This window comes from Cydia amplana, chromosome Z (genome assembly GCF_948474715.1).
Source record: "Cydia amplana chromosome Z, ilCydAmpl1.1, whole genome shotgun sequence".
NCBI lineage: Eukaryota > Metazoa > Arthropoda > Insecta > Lepidoptera > Tortricidae > Cydia > Cydia amplana.
In genome coordinates, this window is record NC_086096.1 from 32,481,189 (window position 1) to 32,507,850 (window position 26,662).

The following is a 26,662-nucleotide window of genomic DNA, read 5'->3' on the forward strand; positions in this document are numbered from 1 at the left end:
TTTCAAATTTGCCGCCTTTTTCTACTGTCAAGATCTGGTTGACCAAGTATATATCTATTTACAGTGCACATTTTATCTCCAAGATTTTACCTATTTCTAAGATATCGTAGTGAGCATGACAACACCATGACCTTGCGTCGGCCTGTCGGCTACAACGGCCAACGGCCAAAGAAGTCGGCATAATTACCACAGAGAAAATAGCGAGTCTGTCTCATAGGCAAATTATAGCCAATTTAAACTCTCGCACGAGCCACGAGACGAGCCGCGAGCCGAGTCATATATTATACTCTTATTATACTACTCTTTGGAGCCGAGCCACGAGACGAGAGTGTAAGCGGTGGGCTTGCGGCTCGTCTCGTGGCTCGCAAGCTCGTCGAGCTAATATAATTTAAACACTAACGGCACGGCATAAGGTTTATAACCGAATGACAAGCCGAACGCGAGTGTAAGCGGTGGACTCGCGTCTCGTGGCGCGGCTCGCGGCTCGTCTCGTGGCTCGCACGAGAGTCTAAATTGGCTATAGACTCTCGCGAGAGCCACGACCACGAGACGAGCCGCGAGCCGCGCCACGAGACGCGAGTGTAAGCGGTGGGCTCGCGGCTCGTCTCGTGGCTCGCAAGCTCGTCCAGCTAATATAATTTAAACACTAACGGCACGGCATAAGGTTTATAACCGAAGGACAAGCCAAACGCGAGTGTAAGCGGTGGACTCGCGTCTCGTGGCGCGGCTCGCGGCTCGTCTCGTGGCTCGTGCGAGAGTCTAGTCCGCGTACGAGAGTTTAAACTGGCTATAATCCGCCTATCAAAGGGTCTGTCTATAAAAATTGAATATTGAGAGCAGCAACACCTACTTAAACTGTCAAATATTTTAAAAAGAATCATAATTCAAGCTTTGCTGACTGGATCGATATACGATATCAGTGGATTTTATACATTAGCATACGTATTGATTATTACTTTTTTTTAAATGAGGTCTACTATATAACAATAAACAGCTTTTGTAATAATGGACATACCATTTCCTGAAACGCTACCGCGTTTCATCGACTCGAAATGGTTTAGTGCAGACACCCCTTGCGACGAAGACGCAGAGTTGACGGCTTTGGAGCAATCAAACCAGAACTGGGTATGTTTATTGACACATGTTTATATTAACCTTTTGACCGCCAAAGACGGGAGATTCCGTCACGGCAATGATTGAAGCTACATCAATAACGAACACCTTGGACTTGAGACCATTTTGGTTAGCGAGACTTGGCGTTCAAAGGGTTAAACCCTGGTAAGTAGACAACGACAACACGGCATATTGTTTGGTGTAGTTTAAATTTATTTCGTTACAGTTAAGTAATGTTGGGCAGCAATACAAGGATCGGGCGCCGCTGGGGAAGGCCGACCCGGAGCCCATGGAGGAGTGTGAATCGGAAGAGGAAGAGGGTAAGTTCTTTGACTAATATCACTCTTTTTAGTTTAAAGATGTACCTTTAACGCATCCTACAAAATATTTCAACTATTCTTTTTTAATCTGATTTTTATTGAGGCTTTGGCCACTCTAGGTTAACATGTCAGCCTCATAGGTGCTTTCATAGTTCCCTACTCAAGGGAGAATTAAACAATGTAAACTGAAAGTGTAGCTTTAGGGCCGATACGATATGTAAAGAATAAAAAAATCACCCCAGAACCCTCTTAAGAGGTATAGGTCTCTTCTTTACCTCAGTGGGTGTTTATTTTTAACATAAATTAAGTTCTTGATGAATGCTTTTATGGCCTACTGTATCTTCCCATTCACTTCAGATGTTAAAATTGAGCCCACGTTTTTCATAATATGAAAGTTTATTTATCACATTGAATTACCATCATTAGATTAGCTCAATATTTGCATATTATCACATTGTCAATGTAATTACACCAAATTGAACTTATTGAAGTCATTAAGGTACCGGGAAGTTGTTGAGATTAAGCAAGGTTTAAGTCTAAGAAATATACGGATTATGCCGAGTCAATCATAAGATGTATGGCTTATAAAATAAAAAAAAATATACGGATTACAGAGTGACCCTGCTTACAAGTGTATTGATTACAGCACACTGTTTAAGGCAGTGACTTGGTAAAAGCATTGTTACCTTAATCATTACTTGGAAGGAAAAAATATTTTTAGTGTGTAAATGTGAAGTTTATTATGCTATTTTTCCGTGATGTCAGGTTGTTCGTTTTTATACTTCATATTGCTTTATAATCACAATTGTCAATCGTTATCGCCAGTAAAACAAAACTGCATTTTTTGCTAGTTATGTATAAGCTCTTTCCATAATAAACCATCTACAGCATGCTTGTGGAATATGGTGCAATATTTCTTCTAACAAACTGCTGCTGTTGTCCCCTGGCTGTTGGGACAGAATTACAACAAGAAATATTTGATCCATCAGGATCATCAGGACTAACATCAGTTAGTTAAAGATTGTCAATTGTCTTGGGTACGCTTTGAGTGGCTTTTAACATTTTCGTACAGGCGTAATCTATTATTTCTATGGCCATTATTTGTAAGTCACAAGAATTAAAAAAAAACAAGCGCGTACAGGACTGGCAACTGTTACTGTCTTGCCTTGAATCGATTTTAACTTGAGCCATTGTTTCTGCCAACCAACTTAAATCGATGGTCTGCCGCTTTTGTTTCATGCTACCGTATTGAACCTGTTACTTGGCCCCCGACTTCTGTTTCGTCGACGGACTCCATATCCATGTCCAACATATGTGAGCCGGTAAGTGGTGTTTATCTAGAAAGATGCTTTTTGCAAACAGCTATTGTGTGCAAGTTTAATAAGTCACCTACAAAAGAGATTAACCTCGATCAATAATTAAAACACACTAAAATTTTTCGGGATATTCCCACTAGTTACCACCAAGTTGTTACCAGTGGCATGGACTAACCTATAGGACTCGCAATCGCCATTTTGAGTAGCGTACCCCGGAAGAAAACATTTTTTTTGTATTAGACTTAGATGGCGTCGGTCATTCAGCGGGCTGTAGGTTGTGTAGCCCATTCCGCAAGAGGGCGCTGCCACTAGAAGAGTTGTAGACGTTGTAGTTGTTAAGGTGTAGTTCTTAGTTTTTCTTAAACGAATGGATAGATGGCGCAATAATTTTAATATTAGGTAGCTGGTCAACCAAATCTTGTCAGTAAAAAAAGGCGCGAAATTCAAATTTTCTATGGGACTACATTTTTCAAATTTGCCGCCTTTTTCTACTGTCAAGATCTGGTTGACCGAGTATACTACCGCATCATTTGCGTTTCTATGTGTGAACAGCGCATCTGTACACGTGTCATTGTGTGAGTTAGTTGTTATTATTATAATTAGGGCTGACTTTCGTTTTTTGTCACAGATAGCAATCAAATGTATATGTTTTAGATAAAAATGGTCTTCACAGCAAGATGTGTTGTCGTTAATTGTGTAAACACTAGCAGAAATAGTGACTGCAAATTTTATAGATTTCCAAAAGTAGTGTGGAAACAAGAACACGCAATAAATGGATAATTGCCGTAAGGAGAAAAAAAGTAAGTCACCTAACCTAACCTCTAAAATCATACCTTCCTTAAATACGCAAAAATTTGATTTATGTTGTAAACGTATCAAGTTTTAACGGTGAATTATTTTGTTATAGTCCCGATGGCACTCAAAACCGGACGACAGAATTTGCAGTGCTTACTTTATTGTTGGTAGAAAGGCTGATGAAAGTGATGAACAAGCCAGTCCCAGCTATGTTCCAAGAATCGAGACAAATCAAGACGGATTGACGAAAATGCGGCAATATCGAGGTTCCAACGTTATATGGAACGAAGAAACGCGAAAAAATAGAAGCTGTTAGTGCTATTAATACAACTAATACAAGTGACTTTGAATTGCTGGAAAATAGTGTTAGTGTGACTTCAAAATATTGATAGTGAATGTCAAGTGGACCTGTATACAGGTGTACAAAATCCAGGAAAGACGTTTACGTGCAACAGGTACATATTTTATGGTAAAAAAACGTGATGCCGAAGTTCAAACAGAAATATGTAGATATCAGTACCAGTGTACGAAGATTATTAAGCATTTTAAAATAACAAAACTCGAAGTCTGTAATACTGCTAAAAGTATTTCTCTGGATCTAGCCACCATAACTGACAGTAAATATTTTGCTGGATTTTAATTTATTAAAACCAACGAACAGGGGCCGATTGCATAACAAACTACAACTAATAATACAACCGGAACTCCTTATTTAATAAGTTAAATTAGAAAAGGAGTTCCGCTTGTAATATTAGTTGTAGCAAGTTGTAATTTGTTATGCAATCGGCCGCAGCTTGTAGATCTTGCAGGTGTTACTCTTAACAACTTCAACTTTTTATTAAAAACTACACAAATAAATTATATGGTGAGCGAAAAAGATAGACTTCTACTTTTCTTGATGAAAATAAAACTTGGTGTCACATTTTCAGCACTCAGTGTTTTGTTCGGTATTCATAGAACAACAGTGTCAAGAATATTCTGCCCGTATGTTGAAGAAGTAGCAGCTGTTACATCAAATTTGGTTTTTTGGCTAGAATGCTTCCGTCCGGAGTATAGTAACACTAGAGTACAGAGTTGCCTATAGTACCTACAGAGCAAGTATAGAAGTACCATCAAGTTTTGCTAATCGTGTGTATTGCTACTCACACTATAAAAAGGGTTTTACCTCAAAAGTGCTTATTGGTATTACTCCAGGGAGGCTTCATATCGTTCAAGTCAAAAGAATGTGGTGGAAGAAAAAGTGTCTCCCAAATAACGAGTCAGGATTAGTAGACTACTTAAAAAATTGGGATATTGTCTTGGCTGATAAGGGATTTCCGGCAATAAAGAATGTAATTGATGAAAGTGGAAAAGAAATTGTTTTTTTAGACTGGAGGAAACCGGCCTGTTTTGAGAAAAGTCGTCGACATCTCTTCTAAATACCTAAGACTGGTATGGATGTGTTCCTCGTGATCTCTAGAATACGAATTGACCGGTTTTGGTTTATGGAGGGGGGGACGGGTCGAAAAAAGGGGGGGGGGGGCAAAGATGTCGGCCGACCATCATTGATATTTGTGCTATTATCTATGAAAAGGGAGCTTATTGCCGATGGCGCTTACGACACTGACATCGATAAGCAAAAAACGTAGTAGTTTAAAATTGGGGATTCTGGCACATGTTTAGTTGTTTTGATTCCCAATTTAGCAATTAAGTTTCTTTGAATACTGGAACATTCAATGTTGCTGTCTATCCAATGCGGAGGTCAATTTATGTTATGTGACGCTGATGGACTGATCAGTCATGTTGTGTTAGAAAACTTAAATCTGATTTAAAGGTCCCTTTGTAGTTTTTTATAAATAACTCTTAGACATAGACATAGAAAAGTTTTATTCAACATCACATGAAGTTGCACGCTTAAACGGTGACCTGTAGCAAAAATGATCTGATACATAAGTAATCTTCATAAAATTTTCTACATTAAATATTCTATACGCTTTTTCGCTAGGATCAATATTTAAAAAAATATTTAAGGGAAAAAGTTAATTATAATCAATTGTTAATATTTTTTGTAAACGGTGGCCTGTAGCAAAAAATGTTCTGATACATAAGTAATCTACATAAAATTTTCTACATTAAATATTCTGTACACTTTTTCGCTGGGATCAATATTTAAAAAAATATAAAAGGGAGAAACTTAATTATAATCAAACAATTAATCAATCAATTTTTTGTTAATAACTCGTAAACGGTGGCCTGTAGCAAAAAATGGTTTGAAACATAAGTAATCTACATCCAATTTTCTACATTAAATATTCTATAAAAAAATTCGGTAGGTTCAATATTTAAAAAAATATTTATGGGAGAAAGTCAATTATAATCAATTGTTAATAATTTTGTAAATAACTCGTAAACGGTGGCCTGTAGCAAAACATGTTCTGATACATAAGTAATCTACATAAAATTTTCTACATTAAATATTCTGTACACTTTTTCGCTGGGATCAATATTTAAAAAAATATTTATGGGAGAAAGTTAATTATAATCAATTGTTAATATTTTTTGTAAATAACTCGTAAACGATGGCCTGTAGCAAAAAATGTTCTGATACATAAGTAATCTACATAAAATTTTCTACATTAAATATTCTGTACACTTTTTCGCTGGGATCAATATTTAAAAAAATATTTAAGGGAGAAAGTTAATTATAATCAATTGTTAATATTTTTTGTAAATAACTCGTAAACGGTGGCCTGTAGCAAAAACTGTTCTGATACATAAGTAATCTACATAAAATTTTCTACATTAAATATTCTGTACACTTTTTCGCTGGGATCAGTATTTAAAAAAATATTTAAGTGAGAAAGTTAATTATAATCAATTGTTAATATTTTTTGTTAATAACTCGTAAACGGTGGCCTGTAGCAAAAAATGTTCCGAAACATAAGTAATCTACATCCAATTTTCTACATTAAATATTCTATAAAAAAATTCGGTAGGTTCAATGTTTAAAAAAAATATTTAAGGGAGAAAGTTAATGGGGAAGTTAGTGCACTGAGTTGTCCCTTTTGTCCCAGGCGATGCCGCTTGACACAATTGTTCCTTTGATCATACTTAATTGATGTGAAGCCTTAACCTGGATATTAACTTTTGGCTTACCCCCAAAAAGGGAGAGGAGAAAAGTGGTTCCGGCTGTACACTGCGCTCTGTTTGATATAAAGCCGCAATCCGATGATTGATTGACATAATTGTTCTCCCAGGAGGTTCGTGGGGTATTTGTCTTTGGTACGGTCGTATAGAGAGCGGCTGGGTGACCTCCAGAAAATTCCGACTTTTGGTCTACCGCTTCCGGTCAGAAAAATGTTTGACGGCCCGGCCAAACGGTCGGACCTAGGTGGGGGGGGTGCTCGACCAAATGTCATAGAGGTACCCTGGCAGTTTTTGACGCCGCCATTTTTTTGTCAAAATGGCAGACTTTTATTTTTTATTTTTTCAAGTTTGCCCTAGCGCGCTGAAATTTTGGTCACGGAAACTTGGGGTCCCCTAGATTATTTGTAAAATGTTTTAATTGCGGAAAAACTGGGCACTTTTATTTTGTATGGTAACTTTTAAACGGTGCGTGATAGGTGGGGGGTGCTCGACCAAATGTCATAGAGGGCCTCGAGGGAAATAAAACTGCATTGAAAAAAATTCAAAATGGCCGACTGTTTTTTAATTTTTTCAAGTTGGTCCGAGCGCTCCGAGATTTGGCATGGCAGGAGATAGAGGCCTCTAGATTCCTATAAATTTTTTTTTTTTTATAAAACCCAAGATGACGGAAAAAATGGTAATTTTTATTTTGTATGGCAGCTTTTAAACGGTGCGAGATGGGTGGGGGGTGCTCGACCAAATGTCATAGAGGGCCTCGAGAAAAATGGAACTGCATTTAAAAATTTTCAAAATGGCCTTTTTTTTTTAAGTTAGTCCGAGCGCGCTGAGATTTGGATGCGACAAGCCTGGGGGCCCAAGAATACTATGTGAAAAATTTATTTGGAAAAGTCCAACATGGCGGCGGACACGGGCAAAAGTCAAATTTCCAAGTAGGTTAAGCGAGCCCGTAGGGCGAGCTTCAGGCTGGGAGGCCGAAGGCCGACCCCGCGGAGGGCCGTTAGGCCTGGAGCTTCACCCCGAGTGTCCAAGCGTGGCCTACCCCCAGTAATTTTAGGCGAGGCCGAAGGCCAAGCTGCGGGAATGACGAACCAAGCAAAATCCTATACAAAAACTGTGTTAAGCGAGCCCGAAGGGCGAGCTTCAGGCTGGGAGGCCGAAGGCCGACCCCGGCGGAGGGCCAAAGGCCCGGAGCCTTCACACCGACTCCCAAGCGTACAACCCCCAGTAATTTAAAGCGAGGCCGAAAACCGAGCTGCGTGAATGCAGCGCTTCCAAGCGTTCTACCAAGTCAACTGTCTTGATAAGCGAGCGTTGGCGAAGCGTCGAGGTTCGCGAAGGCCGAAGGCCGAGCTCCGCGTAGAGCCGAAGACCCGAAGCGTTACACGAGAGGGGGAAGTTGGAGCTTAAACACGACCCAATAGTAAAAGTGGCTTAGACAAGCGAAACGGCGGGCCGAAGGCCGTAGGCCTCCTGCCATGCCAAATCTCGGTGCGCTCGGAGCAACTTGAAATTTAAAAAAAAAAAAGTCGGCCAGTTTGATTTTTTTTCAATGCAGTTTTATTTCCCTCGAGGCCCTCTATGTTATTTGGTCGAGCACCCCCCACCTATCATCCATCGTTTAAAAGTTACCATACAAAATAAAAGTGCCCAGTTTTTCCGCAAATAAACATTTTACAAAAAAAAAATTTTTCATAGGAATCTAGGGGACCCCGACTTTTCGTGACCAAAATTTCGGCGCGCTAGGACAAACTTGAAAAAATAAAAAAATAAAGTCGGCCATTTTGAAAAAAAAAATGGCGGCGTCAAAATCTGCCAGGGTAAAATATGACATTTGGTCGAGCACCTCCCACCTAAATCCGACCGTTTGGCCGGGCCGTCAAACATTTTTCTGACCGGAAGCGGTAGACCAAAAGTCGGAATTTTATGGAGGTGACCCAGCCGCCCTCTATACGACCGTACCAAAGACAAATACCCCACGAACCTGCTTCTGGGAGAACAATTATGTCAATCAATCATCGGATTGCGGTTTTATATCAAACAGAGCGCAGTGTACAGCCGGAACCACTTTTCTCCTCTCCCTTTTTGGAGGGAAGCCAAAAGTTAATATCCAGGTTAAGACTTCAGATCAATTAAGTATGATCCAAGGAACAATTGTGTCAAGCGGCATCGCCTGGGACAAAAGGGACAACTCAGTGCACTAACTTCCCCATTAACTTTCTCCCTTAAATATTTTTTTAAATATTGAACCTACCGAATTTTTTATACAATATTTAATGTAGAAAATTGGATGTAGATTACTTATGTTTCAAAACATTTTTTACTACAGGCCACCGTTTACGAGTTATTAACAAAAAATATTAACAATTGATTATAATTAACTTTCTCCCTTTTATATTTTTTTAAATATTGATCCCAGCGAAAAAGTGTACAGAATATTTAATGTAGAAAATTTTATGTAGATTACTTATGTATCAGAACATTTTTCGCTACAGGCCACCGTTTACGAGTTATTTACAAAAAATATTAACAATTGATTATAATTAACTTTCTCCCTTAAATATTTTTTTTAAATATTGATCCTAGCGAAAAAGCGTATGGAATATTTAATGTAGAAAATTTTATGAAGATTACTTATGTATCAGAACATTTTTGCTACAGGCCACCGTTTAAGAGTTAATTATAAAAAACTACAAAGGGACCTTTAAATCCAATTTAAGTTTTCTAACACAACATGACTTCATCAGTTCATCAGCGTCACATAACATAAATTTACCTCCGCATTGGATAGACAGCAACATTGAATGTTCCAGTATTCAAAGAAACTTAATTGCTAAATTGGGAATCAAAACAACTAAACATGTGCCAGAATCCCCAATTTTAAACTACTACGTTTTTTGCTTATCGATGTCAGTGTCGTAAGCGCCATCGGCAATAAAGTCCCTTTTCATAGATAATAGCACATTTGTTCACATCTTGAGTCCTATGCGACCGATCGGTTCGTGTGAGGTGTCGTTTGAAAGAGTATTAAATGTGCTATTATTGTTTCATAATAACTGTAGTCAATTACAAAATATTTTAAAATATTTGAGTTTTTACCGTGCATGGATGGCATAAGTAATGAAATGATTAACTATGCGTCTAACTCAATAAATTACAACTATACCGCAATTATTTTATTACAAAATATACGAGACATTTCATTAGCTTACCAAAAACATAATAGACCCCGAGCCAGGCGCAAATTTCGTCAGTCATCGCCTCCCGGGTGAAAACTCGTATACTGGTTAACGGCCATATATGATGAGCCCTCGTGGACGTCAGCTGCCGCTACGTTATGACTTGGTTATATAATATCATACACCATTAAAACTTATAGACCGCGAGCCACGAACAGGTTTCCATGACCAATTAACGGCTACGTATGATGAATCCTCGTGGACGTCAGCTGCCGCTCCGTTGGTGGGTTGAGGAATGGCAGCCACCGAAACATGTAAAAAAAATTGCGGTAAAGTTATAATTTATTGAGTTAGACGCATGTTTTGTCAGTACTTATGCCATCCATGCACGGTAAAAAATCATATATTTTACAATATTTTGTAAACGACTACAGTTATGACTACGGTTATTATGAAACAATAATACCACGTTTAATACTCTTTCAAACGACATCTCACACGAACCGATCGGTCCCATAGGAGAGCGTTCAAGTATTACGTAACGCAATTTTTGGACATTTTTGACCCCCCCTCCCCCCCATGTAACGCGCCGTAACGTTTTTCTGTAACCCCCCTAAAGGCCACAATTATGTTGCGTAAAGTACCGTAAAGTGGCGAAAAGTTCTGAAGGGTTAAAAAACAATGTTACGTAACGCGTAGTTTAAACCCCCCCTCCCGCCTTTGTAACGCATCGTAACGTTTTACAAGAACCCCCCCACCCCCAAATTCGTTACGTAATACTTGAACGCTCCCTAGGACTCAAGATGTGAACATATCAATGCTGGTCGGCCGCCCACTATCCCCCCTTTTTTTCGACACGTCCCCCCCTCCATAAACTAAAACCGGTCAATTCGTATTCTACAGACCACGAGGAACACATCCATACCAGTTTTAGGTATTTAGAAGAGATGTCGACGAAAATCGTGAAGGAGACGACTTTTGTTTAATTTACCTATAGACTATTATTATGCCACCTTTTCTCCAGAATAAAGGTGAATTTACAAGGGAAGTGACCGATGCAACTTATAAAATAGCTCGAGTCAGAATTCATGTCGAAAGAATAATGCAGCACTTAATAATTTATCAGATACTACATAAAATTCCTGTAAATGTATTTTATCATAAACTGAAATAAATGTCATATACTCAGAAAAAAACAGAGACCACCGACCGAGATCGAGAGGTAACAGGCACCTGCCGCGATAGCAGAGGACGCTGGTTCGATTCCAGCCTGGGGCACTAGAGGCTAGGGTCACTTTTTCTGAGTATATGACATTTATTTCAGTTTATAATTTATATAGTAGTGTGACTACTCAAAATAATAACAAATTAAAATATTTTCTAAAAATAATTTAATTTGTTCTAGTATGTTATTTTATCATATTGATGATATATTACATTTTTAACCCTTTAACCGCCAGAGTCTGATATATAAGACATTACATATCCAGCTCATCTCGCCACAGTCTGATGAATAAGATAAAGATCTGATTTGGTTTTTACAGCACATTTATAACTCCCGTAACTATGCCAACCTTACTCTGCGTGGTACAATTACTGTCGGTGGTGACACGAGCACGCTCGATCAAAAATTGCTGACGGTTAAAAGGTTAATTGTTGGGTACTAGTAAACCTGCAACCACCTATATTTTCAAACAAATAAAACAACAGTTATTTTTACAATATTTACATTATTTAAAAAGCTATTAAAACATTGCATTTTTATTTAAATTTGTTTTTATTTCACACATAAAACCTGTAAATATTATGTGACTTTTCATGCCTGAAGGACCCTTATGCACATGGAGCATAAGGAACCACAGGCATTGACCACCACATATTTATAACATGGGCCCGTGGACCTATGAAAATGTGTCAGTCAGGTTAGGGTTTAATATGTCCAAGCACTGGACTGATCAACATTTTTATAAGTCTAATGTACAGTCAAGTCAAGTACAATGGATTAAGGTTAAGAAATGCATACATATTTATGAAATCTACTGTACATACCATTAGTCATATTCCTTTATTTCAGTCACATGCATAAACTTACAGCTAAGGATGCCAAAACGCTTATGTGGTAGGGACAATACATACATCAGAATCAAACATAGTCTAAAGCTAAAGATTATTAAAACAAAACAAAAACAATCAAATAAGGTCAGGTTAATATTTAGGTATGCTAGGATTCTAAGATATAAAAATGTTGAGTTCCTTACTTACAGGCCTTCCAGCTAGGTATGCGTATTGCAAATTTTCACAAAGCGTGATACTGCAATATTCAGCTTTACTATACATATAAAAAAAACAGTAATAAACATTTTGAGTTAACAACATTTAAACATATTATTTTACTTAATACTACTACTACATACTACTATTTGAAAAGTTAATTACCTAACATTGTATTGATTATATTTTTTCTGTAAAACTACGCTTTGGCTGGTTTTTCTCACTCAAAGTTTGGTTTGTTCTTGTAGAATACAAGAGCCGTAGATAATGAGCGAAGTAAAATTATTCACTTATTAAAATTGCTGCTTTAATAAAGTCTTTGTCTCTGTCTACTCTTACTATACAACTACCTTTTGGTGAATATATAAAGAGATCATACATAGTCATACCAGTGACATACATTTGCACTTGGATTTGGGTATAAGTTAATATGGTTTGCTTCTTTTTAATTCTGGTTGATCATTCACAAACTGCGAATATTGCACATTATGACATTACATTTTTGTTTATCAAAATCTGCAATAGGTGGTTTTTACAACATACAGGACATTTAACTTCTACTAACACTGACACATTCATCGCATATAACAACACCATCTACACTAGTGCACAACCAAGGCTGATCTTTGCTAACAATCACTCCGACACAAGAAATTCTTAGTCTCCTCGCCGAGTACCACTCTTCAGACATTGATTGTTCTATTGTGTCACTACAGAATTTAAAAATGTCTTTATCTGCCAACGCAACATTTGCTTCATAAAAGTTTTTCTAATGTTTTTTCTATGACTAAAAAAAATTTTTCTATGACTTTTTAGTCTAGCTTCACTTTTGTACACATCAAACTCTTTTCTAAAAATACTAAAGTTTTCAAGACATGTAACACATTCTTCTTTTTGAATATTAATATCAGTCTGTTCTACTAAATTTTCCGACAACCTTGCTAACGGAAATTTCAATATCTTCTGTACAATTTATTTCAGCAACTTCCAGTACACGTTTCAAGGCACAATCTTCCTTTAAATCTGTGACATCGAACTGAAAAGGTTCACACTTGTGTTTCTTTGATGTAGGATACATTTCGTGGAAGTATCTCCCTTTGGAATACTTTTCGTTCGTAAATTGTCGAACACTTGGCTTGCCGGTCAGACTGTACGAAAGGGGGGGCTGGGACTTAGAATTTTTTTTGACAAAGTGGTATCATTATGACACTATTTTTAAATGATTGTAATGTGTAGATCACGTCAAAATAAGCATCTTTTATTGGAAAAACTTTTCTCTAAAATAAAAAATGGCCGAGTTAGACGCGACCAAAGATTGATGTTTTTAAAGGGAGCTGGGACTTGTAAAATTGTATTATTATAAAAACGTCGGTTCTGGCGCTTCGCCGGCCGCTGCCGCGGCACGCTCGCTTCGCTCGCTCGGCTCGCGCGCTGTATGGTCGCAGTTCTACCTAACACTCCTCCTCGCTTCGCTCGTCGTCGTACCTACTCCGACCTGCCTTAAAAGCCTGGCCTGCCTTAAGCTCTATCTCCGCCATTTTCAGTTTTAGTAAAAAGTTTTCCAAGTAAAAGTTGCTTATTTCGATGTGTTCTATACATTAAAATCATTTAAAATATATGTCATAATGACACCACTCTCAATGAAAATTTTCTAAGTCCCAGCTCCCTTTAAAAATATCAATCTTTGGAGGTGTCTAACTCGGCCATTTTTTATTTTAGAGAAAAGTTTTTCCAATAAAAGATGCTTATTTTGACGTGATATACACATTACAATCATTTAAAAATAGTGTCATAATGACACCACTTTGTCAAAAAAAAATCTAAGTCCCAGCCCCCCCTTTGCTACAGTCCAACCGGCTTGCCCCATTTTTGTTCCTGGCTGGTTTAGGTGGAACTCTCTTCATGATTGATGTAGTAAATTAGTGCTGCAATGCTGCTTGAATTTGCCACTTTTGTTATAAACAATCGCATGTTACTCTAGTAACATGACGATTGATATTACGAATTAAGGCTGTCTTATACGCTGTCGCCGTCACAGAGGCTTGACGAACCACTCGGGCTTTGATTATGTAGCTCCTGTCGCCTTGCCAGATGTCTTGCACCTCCAGTACGTGCCGGTAACGACCAAATTTCATGGGTTATGGCACGAAAAACCCTGTTCCCGTCAGAAGCACGTTCATTTTAACTGAAAACCACAATGCTAATGTAATTGTCAATACAGCCGTCGTCCAAATATGTCGAATAATTATACTGTAATATCATTAGATTTCATTGAAATTATTACGATGTTTACTTACTTCACGTTTGAAAGTTTTCTGACAGAATATCTCAAAGTTGCGCTCGCTAGGACAGAGAGTCATACTATCTTTGTCTTACACTAGTACTATCACCCAAAAGAAAAGGATGAGTATAGTTTTTTTTGTTCCTATTTACTGATCTATACCTATATTCGATTTTTCAAAGATATCTTTGATACGTCAAATACGTAAAGGCGTATCCAGATTAGTCAATTTTTCACCAATCTGGAAGGGAAGGGAATCGAATCAGGAGGTGCGGACGCAAACGGCAATTTGGCTCACTGATTCGATTGCCCGATCAAATCAGGAGGTGCGGACACAAAAATGCCAATTTTCGAAGCTAGTATCTATGGAATGCTAGGATCTGTACGTACTTTTTACAATCTGATCAAATTCTCGTGTCGAATCAGGCCGTGCGGACGCAAATACCAATTTGATTCCCCGATCACATCAGCAGGTGCGGACACAAAAATGACAAATTTCATAGTAGAATGCAAATTGGTGATTTAATTTCTGTACGTGTGGACGCTAGGCAAGATAAGATTGGCCAAATATTTTCCTGAACAAATCGACTGATTTGATCAGTCCCGTCTGGATACCCACTAATTGGCCAATCTCATTTAGCATCCACACGTAGGTACACAAATTAAATCACCAATTTGCATTCCATAGATAATTACTGTGAAAATTGGCATTTTTGTGTCCGCACCTGCTTATTTGATCGGGGAATCAAATTGGTATTTGCGTCCGCTCGGCCTGATTCGATCGGAGAATTTTATCAGACTGGCGAAAAATTGACTAGTCTGGATACGCCTTTATGCATTACTTACCTTTTTAGGGTTCCGTACCCAAAGGGTAAAAACGGGACCCTATTACTAAGACTCCGCTGTCCGTCCGTCCGTCTGTCACCAGGCTGTATCTCACGAACCGTGATAGCTAGACAGTTGAAATTTTCACAGATGATGTATTTCTGTTGCCGCTATAACAACAAATACTAAAAACAGAATAAAATAAAGATTTAAGTGGGGCTCCCATACAACAAACGTGATTTTTGACCGAAGTTAAGCAACGTCGGGCGGGGTCAGTACTTGGATGGGTGACCGTTTTTTGCTTGTTTTGCTCTATTTTTAGGGTTCCGTAGCCAAATGGCAAAAAACGGAACCCTTATAGATTCGTCATGTCTGTCTGTCTGTCCGTCTGTCTGTCCGTCCGTATGTCACAGCCACTTTTCTCCGAAACTATAAGAACTATACTGTTGAAACTTGGTAAGTAGATGTATTCTGTGAACCGCATTAAGATTTTCACACAAAAATAGAAAAATAACAATTAATTTTTGGGGTTCCCCATACTTCGAACTGAAACTCAAAAATTTTTTTTTCATCAAACCCATACGTATGGGGTATCTATGGATAGGTCTTCAAAAATGATATTGAGGTTCCTAATATCATTTTTTTCTAAACTGAATAGTTTGCGCGAGAGACACTTCCAAAGTGGTAAAATGTGTGTCCCCCCCCCCCCTAACTTCTAAAATAAGAGAATGATAAAACTAAAAAAAATATATGATGTACATTACCATGTAAACTTCCACCGAAAATTGGTTTGAACGAGATCTAGCAAGTAGTTTTTTTTTTAATACGTCATAAATCGCCTAAATACGGAACCCTTCATGGGCGAGTCCGACTCGCACTTGGCCGCGTTGATGGTGCGGAACCCTCCGTGCGCGAGTCCAACTCGCACTTGTTACATATGTTGAGTATAATATTTGAGGTTGTCATGGTACCCAGTGTAAATAAATATGTCAATAAAAAAATAGAACTTTATCAAATATATTACAAATAGGTAAAAATACTTTTCTCCAATATGCTCGGAAATGTTCACCTTATTGTAGCAAAAATAGTACGGGAAGATCTTCGTTATTGTCAAACTCTAATTTAAAAAAATCAAACTATCGCTGTCCTTTTCTAGCGGACGGGAAGTAAAAAAACACTACAGTAATAACTTATTACTGTAGTGTTTTTTACTTTTTAAAAATAAAAAACGTAAACAGCCAATTATTATAGCCGCGAGCCGCGTCTACACGACCCGATCAGCTATCATTTCAAGCTATAGGATAGAGTGAGATAGTAAGCCTTTCATGTCTCGTTCTTACAAGACCGTTGTGCTCGTGTCTGATCGTGCGAATACTGCTTAATAAAATCAAAGATTATTTTTATATATTTTTTAAGGATCTAAATCCGTGTTAATATTAAAGCTTTTATAGTTTGTCAAAGGACTATCTCATTTCAAACATAGACAGAGAGAATCATACTATCTTTGTCTTACTCTAGTACTAGCACCCAAAAGAATAGGATGGGTATAGTTTTCCTGGTTCTTACTAACTGACAAATTGGTTTGACCAACTATATTGCACAATTATATTGAATGAACGAATATTGAATGGTACTGAATGGCCGAATAAGTTTGTGCCTTTAACTTTTAAAAATTAATTAGAGGGGAATTGTTTTTGACATTCTTGATGTGAAGGTTCGATTTGAGTGATGCTTGATGCTTAAATAATTATTATTTGAGCTTATTTCCTCGCATGTTTGGAGAAAAGCACTATATATGCCTCGGCAGGAATAGCAATTCGTGGATTCGTCTTCTTTGTCGGACTCCGCTTCGCGTCGTCCGACAAAATCGAAACTCATCCACGAATTGCTCTTTCCCGGCCTCTGCAATAATGTACTATAAATGTAATGTATCGTGTTACCGCGCGTCGGTAACATTAATATTATGTGACAGAAAAATGTATTACGAGTTATTAAAATTAGTAAGACATCGCTAATGCTATTATATTTATATTTTATATGAATGAATATATTTATATTTTTTTAATATCAAACATCCAAAAAAAAATGCGTCAAATGAAACGAATTCAGTACGGGGTATGGTCGAAGCACCATCTCACGAAATATATTATCAACATTGAGGCAAGACGAGAGCATGACGATAGTTGTCATTCCAACCCGTCACATGGCATTGATACAGAATCACACTTATTGCAACATTTGACACTACTAGAGACATCTGCTATACTTTTGGGAACTAAATATAAAGTCACGCTACTCAAAATGGCGATTGCGGGTCCTATAGGTTAGTCCATGCCAGTGGTAACTACTGGGATTTTTTCCCACCTTTTACCACTGGTAACTATGTACATTCCCAGTAGTGTGATTTTGAATTACCTAATAAAATCACTTGAAAAATAATGTAAATGGATTATTAACCTTTTAACCGCCAGAAATTTTTGATCGAGCGTGCTCGTGTCGCCACTGACAGTAATTGTACCACGCAGAGTAAGGTTGGCATAGTTACGGGAGTTATAAATGTGCTGTAAAAACCAAATCAGATCTATGTCTTATTTATCAGACTGTGGCGAAATGAGCTGGATATGTAATATCTTATATATCAGACTCTGGCGGTTAAAGGGTTAAACTTATCCTTACATATATTATAGTTTTTGTACTAGTACCGGTTAAACTGTTTCAATATTTTGGTCACTTGTAAGGCAGTTTACTAAAACACTAATCGACTTATAATTATTTATTAAATCACTCTATATTTATACCATACTATTTAGACTGTTTTTGTATTGAACTCTAACAACATTTAGGTGGTACCTACTGGGAATAACAATTTCCAGTAGTTACCACTAAAGCTAATTGGTGGTAACTACTTAGAATAATTTTTCCCAGTAGTTACCAGTGGTAAAAGGTGGGAATAACCCAAATTTTCACGTGATGTAGGTCCCTAAAGCGCTTGATACACCTTACTTGATTCAGTATCCTAACCCTAACATTAATTAGACATGTCATAATAAGTTATCGGAATACAAATTTAGAGTTGGTCTACGCTAAGTCTGCGTGGATTTGGCAGTGGCCATCTAGGTATGGCTGTGCGCTGTACCACAACGTACAGTCTCAAAAATATCTGAACATACACTCTAACCTAACGCCTTGATAATACAGGCGTGTTCAAATATTTGTGAGTGCCTTGGCCGATCCGATGTATCTGATGGCACTGTACCTGGGCAATTTTTATTGTTTTGTCAAATTTTGATAAAATTAGATAATAGTCGAAATATATATTATAAGGTAAACAATCTTGATGTGTCTTTACTAACTTAAAGTTAAATCAATAACTATTACGGGTTATTTCCACTAGTTACCACCAAGTTCTTACCAGTGGTAACTACTGGGAATTTTTTTCCCATCTTTTACCACTGGTAACTACTGGGAAAAAAAATCCCACTAGTTACCAGCAACTCGGCTTGGTGGTAAAAGGTAGGAATTTTTTTTTTCACCTCAGCAGCTCGAACAAGGGTACTTTGATTCTTAAAAACAGTGAGCAAAATGCGATTTTGCTCACTAAGTGAGACAAAATGACATTCAAGTGACCTTTAAAGTCAAATGTCATTTCAACATGCGGGGTCTAATAAAAGTTAGAAATACATGGGTTCTATTATCTCTGTCCCTTTCACACTGTTAGCAGAAAGAAACAGACAAAAAAAAGTTAAAACGACATTCAACAGTATATTCACGGTTTATAATAGACCCCCGAAAAACTTCAGACCGCATCGTTCCAAACCACGTATGAGTATGAATTCTTAATAATTAATAAATAAAAATAAAGTTTAAGATTTGATAAAAACTGATAAAATACTATATTTTAGGTATTTTATTGTACAATTAAAATAACGAACTCAAAAAATACACAGATCATCACGCAAAATTAATTATTTTACTTTTAAGAATGTCTACCATAGTTGACAAATAGTACGTATCCGCAATTCGGACCGTATCTTACAAAGATTTTTTTACAAAAAAAGTTGTCGATTGAAGTGTCAGTTAATGTTTGTTATTTCTATATTATTTTAATGGAATTTATTATTACGTTTTGTTTTTGTGTTCCATTGCGGTAATTAAACTTAATTGTTTGTATATCTTAAGAAAACATGAGTGCAGGTATTAAGTGATGAAGAAGGATTACATTTTTCAAGTTGTCTAATAGGTATGTTCTCACTGCGCTGAGGTGAAAAATGTTGTGTACTACACGAGATCAAAGTTATTTACATCTCGTGCGCTTTTGAGTCCCTTACTACGCTCAAGATTCTAAATTAGATTCACTCCCTACGCTCGTGAATCTATTATAGAATCTTTCGCTTGCACGGGACTCAAAATAAGCACTCGAAGAAATATCAAACTTTGATCACTTGTTGTACAAATAACTATTTCACCGTAGTTACCACCAAAATATTGTTAGAATTCAATACTAATAAAAACAGTATAAATAGTTTAGTATACATGTAGCGTGCTGTAATAAATAATTATGTGTCAGTTAGTGATTCAGTAAACTGCTTTAAAAGTGATCAAAAATATTAAAACAGTTTTACCGGTATAACTGTAAACACTAAAATAGAAGAGTAATTCTAGTTAAGTAGAAATTAACTTATTATCCGGGTTAAATTTATCTTATTAACTGTAAATTGAATTACATAAAACAAACGAAAAGTTAGTACTGTTGCCCCTCTGGTAGAGTGTTATTACCATCCCGCTAGCGTGGGTGTTTAAGCTATCGAGTCAACCAGCGTAACATGACCGAGCGATGTACTACACGATCGTAATTGGAATGCGAGCCTACGCTGCTTAGTCCGACCAGTCAGCGGTTTTATTAACAACCATGCCCTTTACTTATTTAGCCTCACTACAAATTATGAATACCTACATATTCTAGCTCTGCGTCGTGTTATAATACTTATAATAAAACGAAATCAGTTCTGTCGGTTTTTGACTGATTTGTTTATTCGTTTGTATAAATATGTAATTCAATTCAGTTAATAAGACAAATTTTAACCGGATAATAAGTTAATTTCTACTTAATTAGAATGAGACTCTTCTATTTTAGTGTTTACACTTATACCGGAAAAACTGTTTTAATATTTTTGATCACTTTTAAAGCAGTTTACTGAATCACTAACTGACACATAATTATTTATTACAGCACGCTACATTTATACTAAACTATTTATACTGTTTTTATTAGTATTGAACTCTAACAATATTTTGGTGGTAACTACTGGGAAAAAAAAATCCCACCTTTTACCAGTGGTAAAAGTGGTAATAAAAATTCCCAGTAGTGGGAATAACCCGTAATAGTTATTGATTTTAAAAAAGTGTTTTTCAATTAAAAGACATGTCAAAATTGCTTACCTTCTTTCAAGTTCTTTCTAATGCTAAAAAAACGAACTATAAATAACTATTATAATTTGGGACAAAAAAATGTATGTATGTACCTGTTTTATAAGGTGTAGTATTAATGAATATTGTACAAAATAGGGAGCTATCTATCCACCAAGTTTTATCAAATCCTAACGAAAAATGAAAATCGACAAGAAATAAAAAATGGCCCACCTAGGACTTAACGTAGACGGACTCTATACCTGCAGTGTCGACTATAAAATATGACCAGCAACATCAAGCAAAGGAATTTTCTCTGTAGGTTGTTTTATAAATGTGCTTCTGTTTTTTTTTATTAATTATAAAATTTATAAATACTATGAAATATTTGGAATACATGTACTAATACTACTTTAAATATATAACTTTGCAGAATTATCTCCAAAACAGATTCAGTCCAAATAGTGGAAGACTCAGACGAAGTAGAGGAGGAGCCAGAACCTCCAAACATGAACCACGATGTGGACTTGTTGCGAATACACGAGGATTCTAGCCACGACGACGAGGCTGGCAACGTCTACAACGAACAAGACACGCACAAAATCGGAGACGACTCTGATGACGATTTACAATCTGACAACTCGCCGCCGTCAACAGAAAACTGGGGTGATGACGACCACAACGTTTGTTGTGGTGCTGCCGCTGGTAGGAAATGCAATTTCCGACTTTATCTAACTGGCAAATTTACGATTTATGAAGCTCTAACTAAACCGATCGGTAAATTTGCCAGTTTTGTGATTTAAATGGAAATATGTGAAATACTGTTGGCTTCGCCTTATTTTTATTAATGTTGTCTTGCATTCGCGATTGGTCATGCTTCAGCATTAGAGAGAGCAAGGTATAATATATTTTCAAAAATTTTGTAACAGATACATTTGTATTTGACAGGACTTTCTTTTTATATAAATGCGCAGGAACCAACCTAAGAATAATCAGGTAGGTACTTTGGTATGAACGAATACAGAAGCATGACCAGCGGATAATCTAATATCTTCTTACAAACGTCACATATGTACAATTTTTTTTCTAAAAAGAAACATGGCGTCCCCTGGACAACGGATCAGAATGACAAGTAATAACTAGTAGAACTACCCAATTTATACCTACTTTTGTTTTCCGGTTTTGTTAGTATACATTTTAAGTTAATTGGTTATTTTTTTTACATACATCATTGATTACTTTTATTTGTACCTATTTATTTTGATAATTCTGTTTTAATAAAGTTACGTTTTATGAAATATTTTGTTTTTTTATTTGGTTTTTAAACAATGGGTACCTGTGGAAATGTATGTTAATTTTTAAAGCTATATAGTAAAGGCCAATCATATCGTTCCGGACAACGCGATAAAAATAAGTAACCACGAAATTTATTGTCAGGAAATTCAGGAACGACGAAAATAGGTACCTAGTATAGTCAGCAGCAGAAGTTGCTAAGCTGGCGAGGTGTTCAAAATTACCTTGACGCGCTCTTATTCTCTTAACAATAGAGTCGCGTCAAGATCATTTTGAACCTCGCCCGCTTAGCAACTTCTGCTGCTGATTGCACTTACTTTAAACGCGTAATTTTTTTTTCAAGTAATATTCTCAATAACATACCATTTCCATTCCCCTAATATTCTTATAATCACGCTGTTACAGTTACGCTGGCTTGCCTGTATGTATAGTAACGGCACCAGTCATGGGACATTTAAGAGCAAATTTGGAGTATTTGTGATATTTCCCTGATACATGTAAAAGTTCTACCGCTTAGCGTGTTAAAAGATGAATATCCTATCCTTCTTTCATGTTTCAGGCGTGTTGTATCAAAGATACTGCAATTAGTTTCCACATAATTAATAAATTAAAAGTATGTTTTTTTTCTCCAGTCATGGACACCAAAGCTCCAGTAATGGAACCCCGGTAATGGACGTGGATCCAGTAATGGGCCCCCTATAATGGACATACCCTATCAGTTTAAGATATTGGAATAGGGAATAAGTTTTTGGCAAAAAACTAGTTATTAGTCATTTTTGGTATAAGCTTTTATGTAAGAATGTATTTTTCTTTCGACAGCCAACTATAATACTCATCGAGACAATTCTAACAAACCCAAACACAATTAGGTTGCGTTTATCACAGAGTTCCTATGGCCACCTCCTGTCTCCATCATGAGATCAATTCCATGTTATCATAATATTGCATTGTCATCCGATTTGCATACGTATCCAAAATTTTAACTCAATCGGAAATCCGAAAGTGGCTCAAATGCCATTTCCAAGATTTGAGCCACACTAACTAACATACAAAACTAACAGGGCAAGTTAAATAAAATTTTGTACCTAAAACGATATTAAATTATCCGAAGTCCGACGAGACCTGACATAGTTCGTAACTACATTATACTTCTGTATTGTTTAAACATGAAATTACGCCATGGCAAGCATCATTATGTAAATTGTCCCATCATAGGAGGTATGCAGTTTTACAGCTCCTATAATGGGATTGGGCAAAATACCACTATTTTTTATACATCTCTAGAGTCACAACATAGTGTGTTGTATACCTTATCTCATGGTAAATGCAATTAACAAAACACATTCTAGTTTACACCAAGTAATAATTAATTACAATTTAATATATGAACTCACCTCTCTTAGCGAAGTTGTTAAGAATTCTTACTGGTAATTTTTTCCAGTGACACGACAACTTTTGGGTTGGCGCCAATTTTTTAAAAAGTAACCGAAATTAATAAAAAGTCAAACTTAAACAGCTCTATGACTCTTATTTGTGGTAAAATATTGCCAGTGTTTATAAACTACTTTTACATACTTATTTTAGAGGATTTGTGGTTTTATGTCCCATTACCGGTTCCACGTCCATTATAGGGTCCACTACGTTAGGTACTTACTAGTAAATGTTTAGAATTTAGATACTTACATTTTGTTAAATGATACGAGCCTAATCAGGGCATAGTTAGTAAGGGACGTAAGGGGTGACCGTATTTGTTATATTATACATACAGTCTGAAGGATTTCTACTTCCTAGGCTTTCCTAGTTTTTCGATCTTGGGAATCTTTACATGGCCTTGCTTTGCAAATCTTTTTTTACATGCCCACCTGTAAGAAATAAATACGTTTATAACTCCCGTAAACGAATAATGAGTTGGACTTGGAAATAAATGCCATAGATTCGCATTGTGTTAATCGAACTTTCAATAGCATGATCTACAATTTGGTTTATCATATTTACATTTCATTGTTTTACTTTAGCTACACAACCATAGCTATACATACCAGTTAAAAACTGTAAAAAAAGATCTAACTATGAAGAAAATTGTATACTTAGCTTGAAATCGTTTCAGTGTTTACAGGGAATTATCTTTTTATGGCCTTATTCATAAACGGCTGCTAACTTAATCAGTTGATGATCGTCGTTTGTCCCTATCTGTCGTTATGCCAAAGAGAGGCGAGTTCGACAAACGACGAACATCAGCTGATTAACTTAGCATACGTGTATGAATAACGCCGTTAGTGTTTTTATTATAATTATGTATAATCTGGCATTATCCTTGAGCACCTAAACTTGTCTTTTAAATACCTAAGTATAAATATTTACGAGGTATTTGAAATCTACTAAGCCCAAAAACTTGCATAATTACATAATATGGCCTTGAAAATTTGAAAATAACAAACTACAAGTGCTCGCGCTAACGTGTACTAACTTTCAGGCAACGACGAGTCTGACGAATCAGAAGAATCTCACGACGAGGACGAGGAGGAGGATCTGCAGCAGAGCTACCCGCCGCCGCGCAGCGAGCAGCCGCGCACCCTGGACCTGACCGACTCCTCGGAACCCAACATGTCTGACCAGGGCACTCTGTGGCCGTAGCCGGGAATTCACTCATCCCGATTTATAAAAAGGACGAAAGAGTGTTAAGTTTAACCCTTTGACCGCCGTTGGCATGTATACAAGACAACGATAGAACGATACACTGGCGCCGCTGTCTTGTATACAAGACAAAAATTCAACCGCTCGGTAAATGTGGAAAAAATATCAATTATATTTTTTTTTACACTCATGTTAATGTTTTAGGTCCTTGTTTAAAAAAAAACTGCATTTATTGCAGCTATAGAAATCCATTCTTTTATAATAAGGCTCTCAAAAAAATTGCTCCAGATTTCAACGTTTTTCTTGTTTCTCGTCGCCGTTGTCTTGTATACAAGACAGCTAGGGATGGGAATGTTAACTCGATATGAGAATATTCAAAATAAATATCAAATCGCAAATCTGGTTTTATTTAAGCATTTGAACACTTGTTAAATGCCAATTGGTGGTAACTAGTAACTAGAATACGTAAAACGAGACGAGAGAGACAGGCATTAACTATAGCTGAAGTTCAGGGAGCTTCTTCAGCTGTTGATAGTAGAGTCAGACAAGTAAATCTGTCCTTGTGGATTATTTGCGGAACAAAAGATTCATTTTAAGATAGTGTAGTGGGGAGTGACCGCTTCGCACAAGAATGGTACAGGCGGACGCTAGGACTATATAGTCAGTGTCGCCTAACTATGAGAATGTTATATATTTGAAATTGACGAAAAATTGTCATGGTAGGGAGGATGTAATACGGGAACTGAGAAGCTCATCTAAGGAACATGTCGAATGTGAAACATGCATTCCCGAACATTTCCGATCTCCATCCTTTTCCAATATTCACTCATTGACAATTTAATTAACCCACGTGCAATTTTCCCCAATGCAGTTCCGGTACTTACATTTATATTATCGACACACGATGCGCGGCTCTAACGTTACGCTTATAAAGTTTACGTACCGACAAGCGCTTACGCCGTTGACCTAGAGACTATTATTACTTAATCCGCGCGGAAACAGTCCTTGTCGGTCTGCACTGCGGACAGTCCATGCGCGCCGTTGTCTTGTATAAACGACTTCTTGTACAGCCTAGTGCGGTGATATTACGTCATGAATCGATATTGTTTAGTGGTTGTTTTTAATGATAAAGACCTTTATTTTTAACATTGTCGTGTGTAAAAAATATGTTAATTTTTGGCATTTTCGAAATAAATTAAAGTTGGATAAGAACAAAGCCATATTGAGAAGATTTTTACCATAAATTGTAAATATCGATATCACTATTTGCAATCCCTAAACTTTTTATTAGTTGTTTACTTAAAATTTGCTCTGGCGTGTGAGTGAGCGTCTTTGCGGACTAGGTCCGGCGGCCAAAAGGTTAAGGTGCGATTGCGGCAAGTCCGTTTTCGAACGGATTTTTTTAGTTGACATGACTGCATTGCAGGCCATGTATATTATCTAAGTTTACGGAGAGCGTGCGTGTTGAAATATTAATGCTCTGAGCGAATTAGCATGACGCTTACGCTCGTCATACTAAGCGGAAGTCATATAAACCATAGTTGTACAACTTCATATTTTTGTTAAGTTTTCCAAATTAATCTCAAATTCCTTTGTGAGAAATGAGTTTTATTAAACTTGTAACAAATATCAACTTGTCACCGAGAATCAAAACTAAAATACCTTACACGCCACGAACGCACCAAACGTCCTCGCAGGGAAAGACGTAGTGACGGCCACGAAAACCAGCGAAGGTGTCAGTATAACCGGACATCATTTTATGGAAATAGGATTTTTAGGTCATAGTATAAGCGGTTGGTCAGTATAAGCGGAGTCATAATAAACGGATTCTACTGTATCAAAATTGGTAAGCAATCGTTTGATCAATCTATAGTGTCTGGATGAAAGCCCCCTAATATTATAACTGTCGGAGTAAATGTTTGTCTAAATATTTGTTTGTTAAGATACGTAGGATTAAATAAATTGTTTATAATTATAATATATTACACTGACCGTACAAACAGCAACACTCCTAACTGTACATCGGTGGACCATATTACAAAAGGGATAAGGTCCGATGGTACTACGCATGTAGATACTTTTATGGTTTGTTTACCCTACTGTGGC

At 36.9% G+C, this 26,662-nt stretch overlaps 1 protein-coding gene across 2 annotated transcripts; it reads left to right on the forward strand.

The window, feature by feature from the left end:
- The first annotated feature begins 973 nt into the window (after nucleotides 1–973).
- Nucleotides 974–24,629, forward strand: LOC134661120 (anaphase-promoting complex subunit 15-like). 2 transcript variants are annotated; one of them, XM_063517069.1, is made up of 4 exons: nucleotides 974–1,125; nucleotides 1,319–1,433; nucleotides 21,080–21,334; nucleotides 24,396–24,629. In XM_063517069.1, the coding sequence occupies exons 1-4, from the start codon at nucleotides 1,006–1,008 to the stop codon at nucleotides 24,554–24,556; spliced, it is 651 nt and encodes a 216-aa protein (XP_063373139.1). In that variant the 5' UTR covers nucleotides 974–1,005; the 3' UTR covers nucleotides 24,557–24,629. The 2 variants fall into 2 exon arrangements, with proteins under 2 accessions (XP_063373139.1, XP_063373140.1); XM_063517070.1 differs by having other exon boundaries at nucleotides 1,340–1,433.
- The last annotated feature ends 2,033 nt before the right edge of the window (nucleotides 24,630–26,662 follow it).

What these genes read in the sequence shown, in the direction of transcription:
- LOC134661120 (XM_063517069.1), top strand. Translation starts at nt 1,006, where the DNA reads ATGGACATACCATTTCCTGAAACGCTACCGCGTTTCATCGACTCGAAA. An exon ending in TGAATCGGAAGAGGAAGAGG is followed by an intron (nt 1,434 to 21,079) that starts GTAAGTTCTTTG and finishes TCTCCAAAACAG; the next exon opens with ATTCAGTCCAAATAGTGGAA. An exon ending in TTGTTGTGGTGCTGCCGCTG is followed by an intron (nt 21,335 to 24,395) that starts GTAGGAAATGCA and finishes ACTAACTTTCAG; the next exon opens with GCAACGACGAGTCTGACGAA.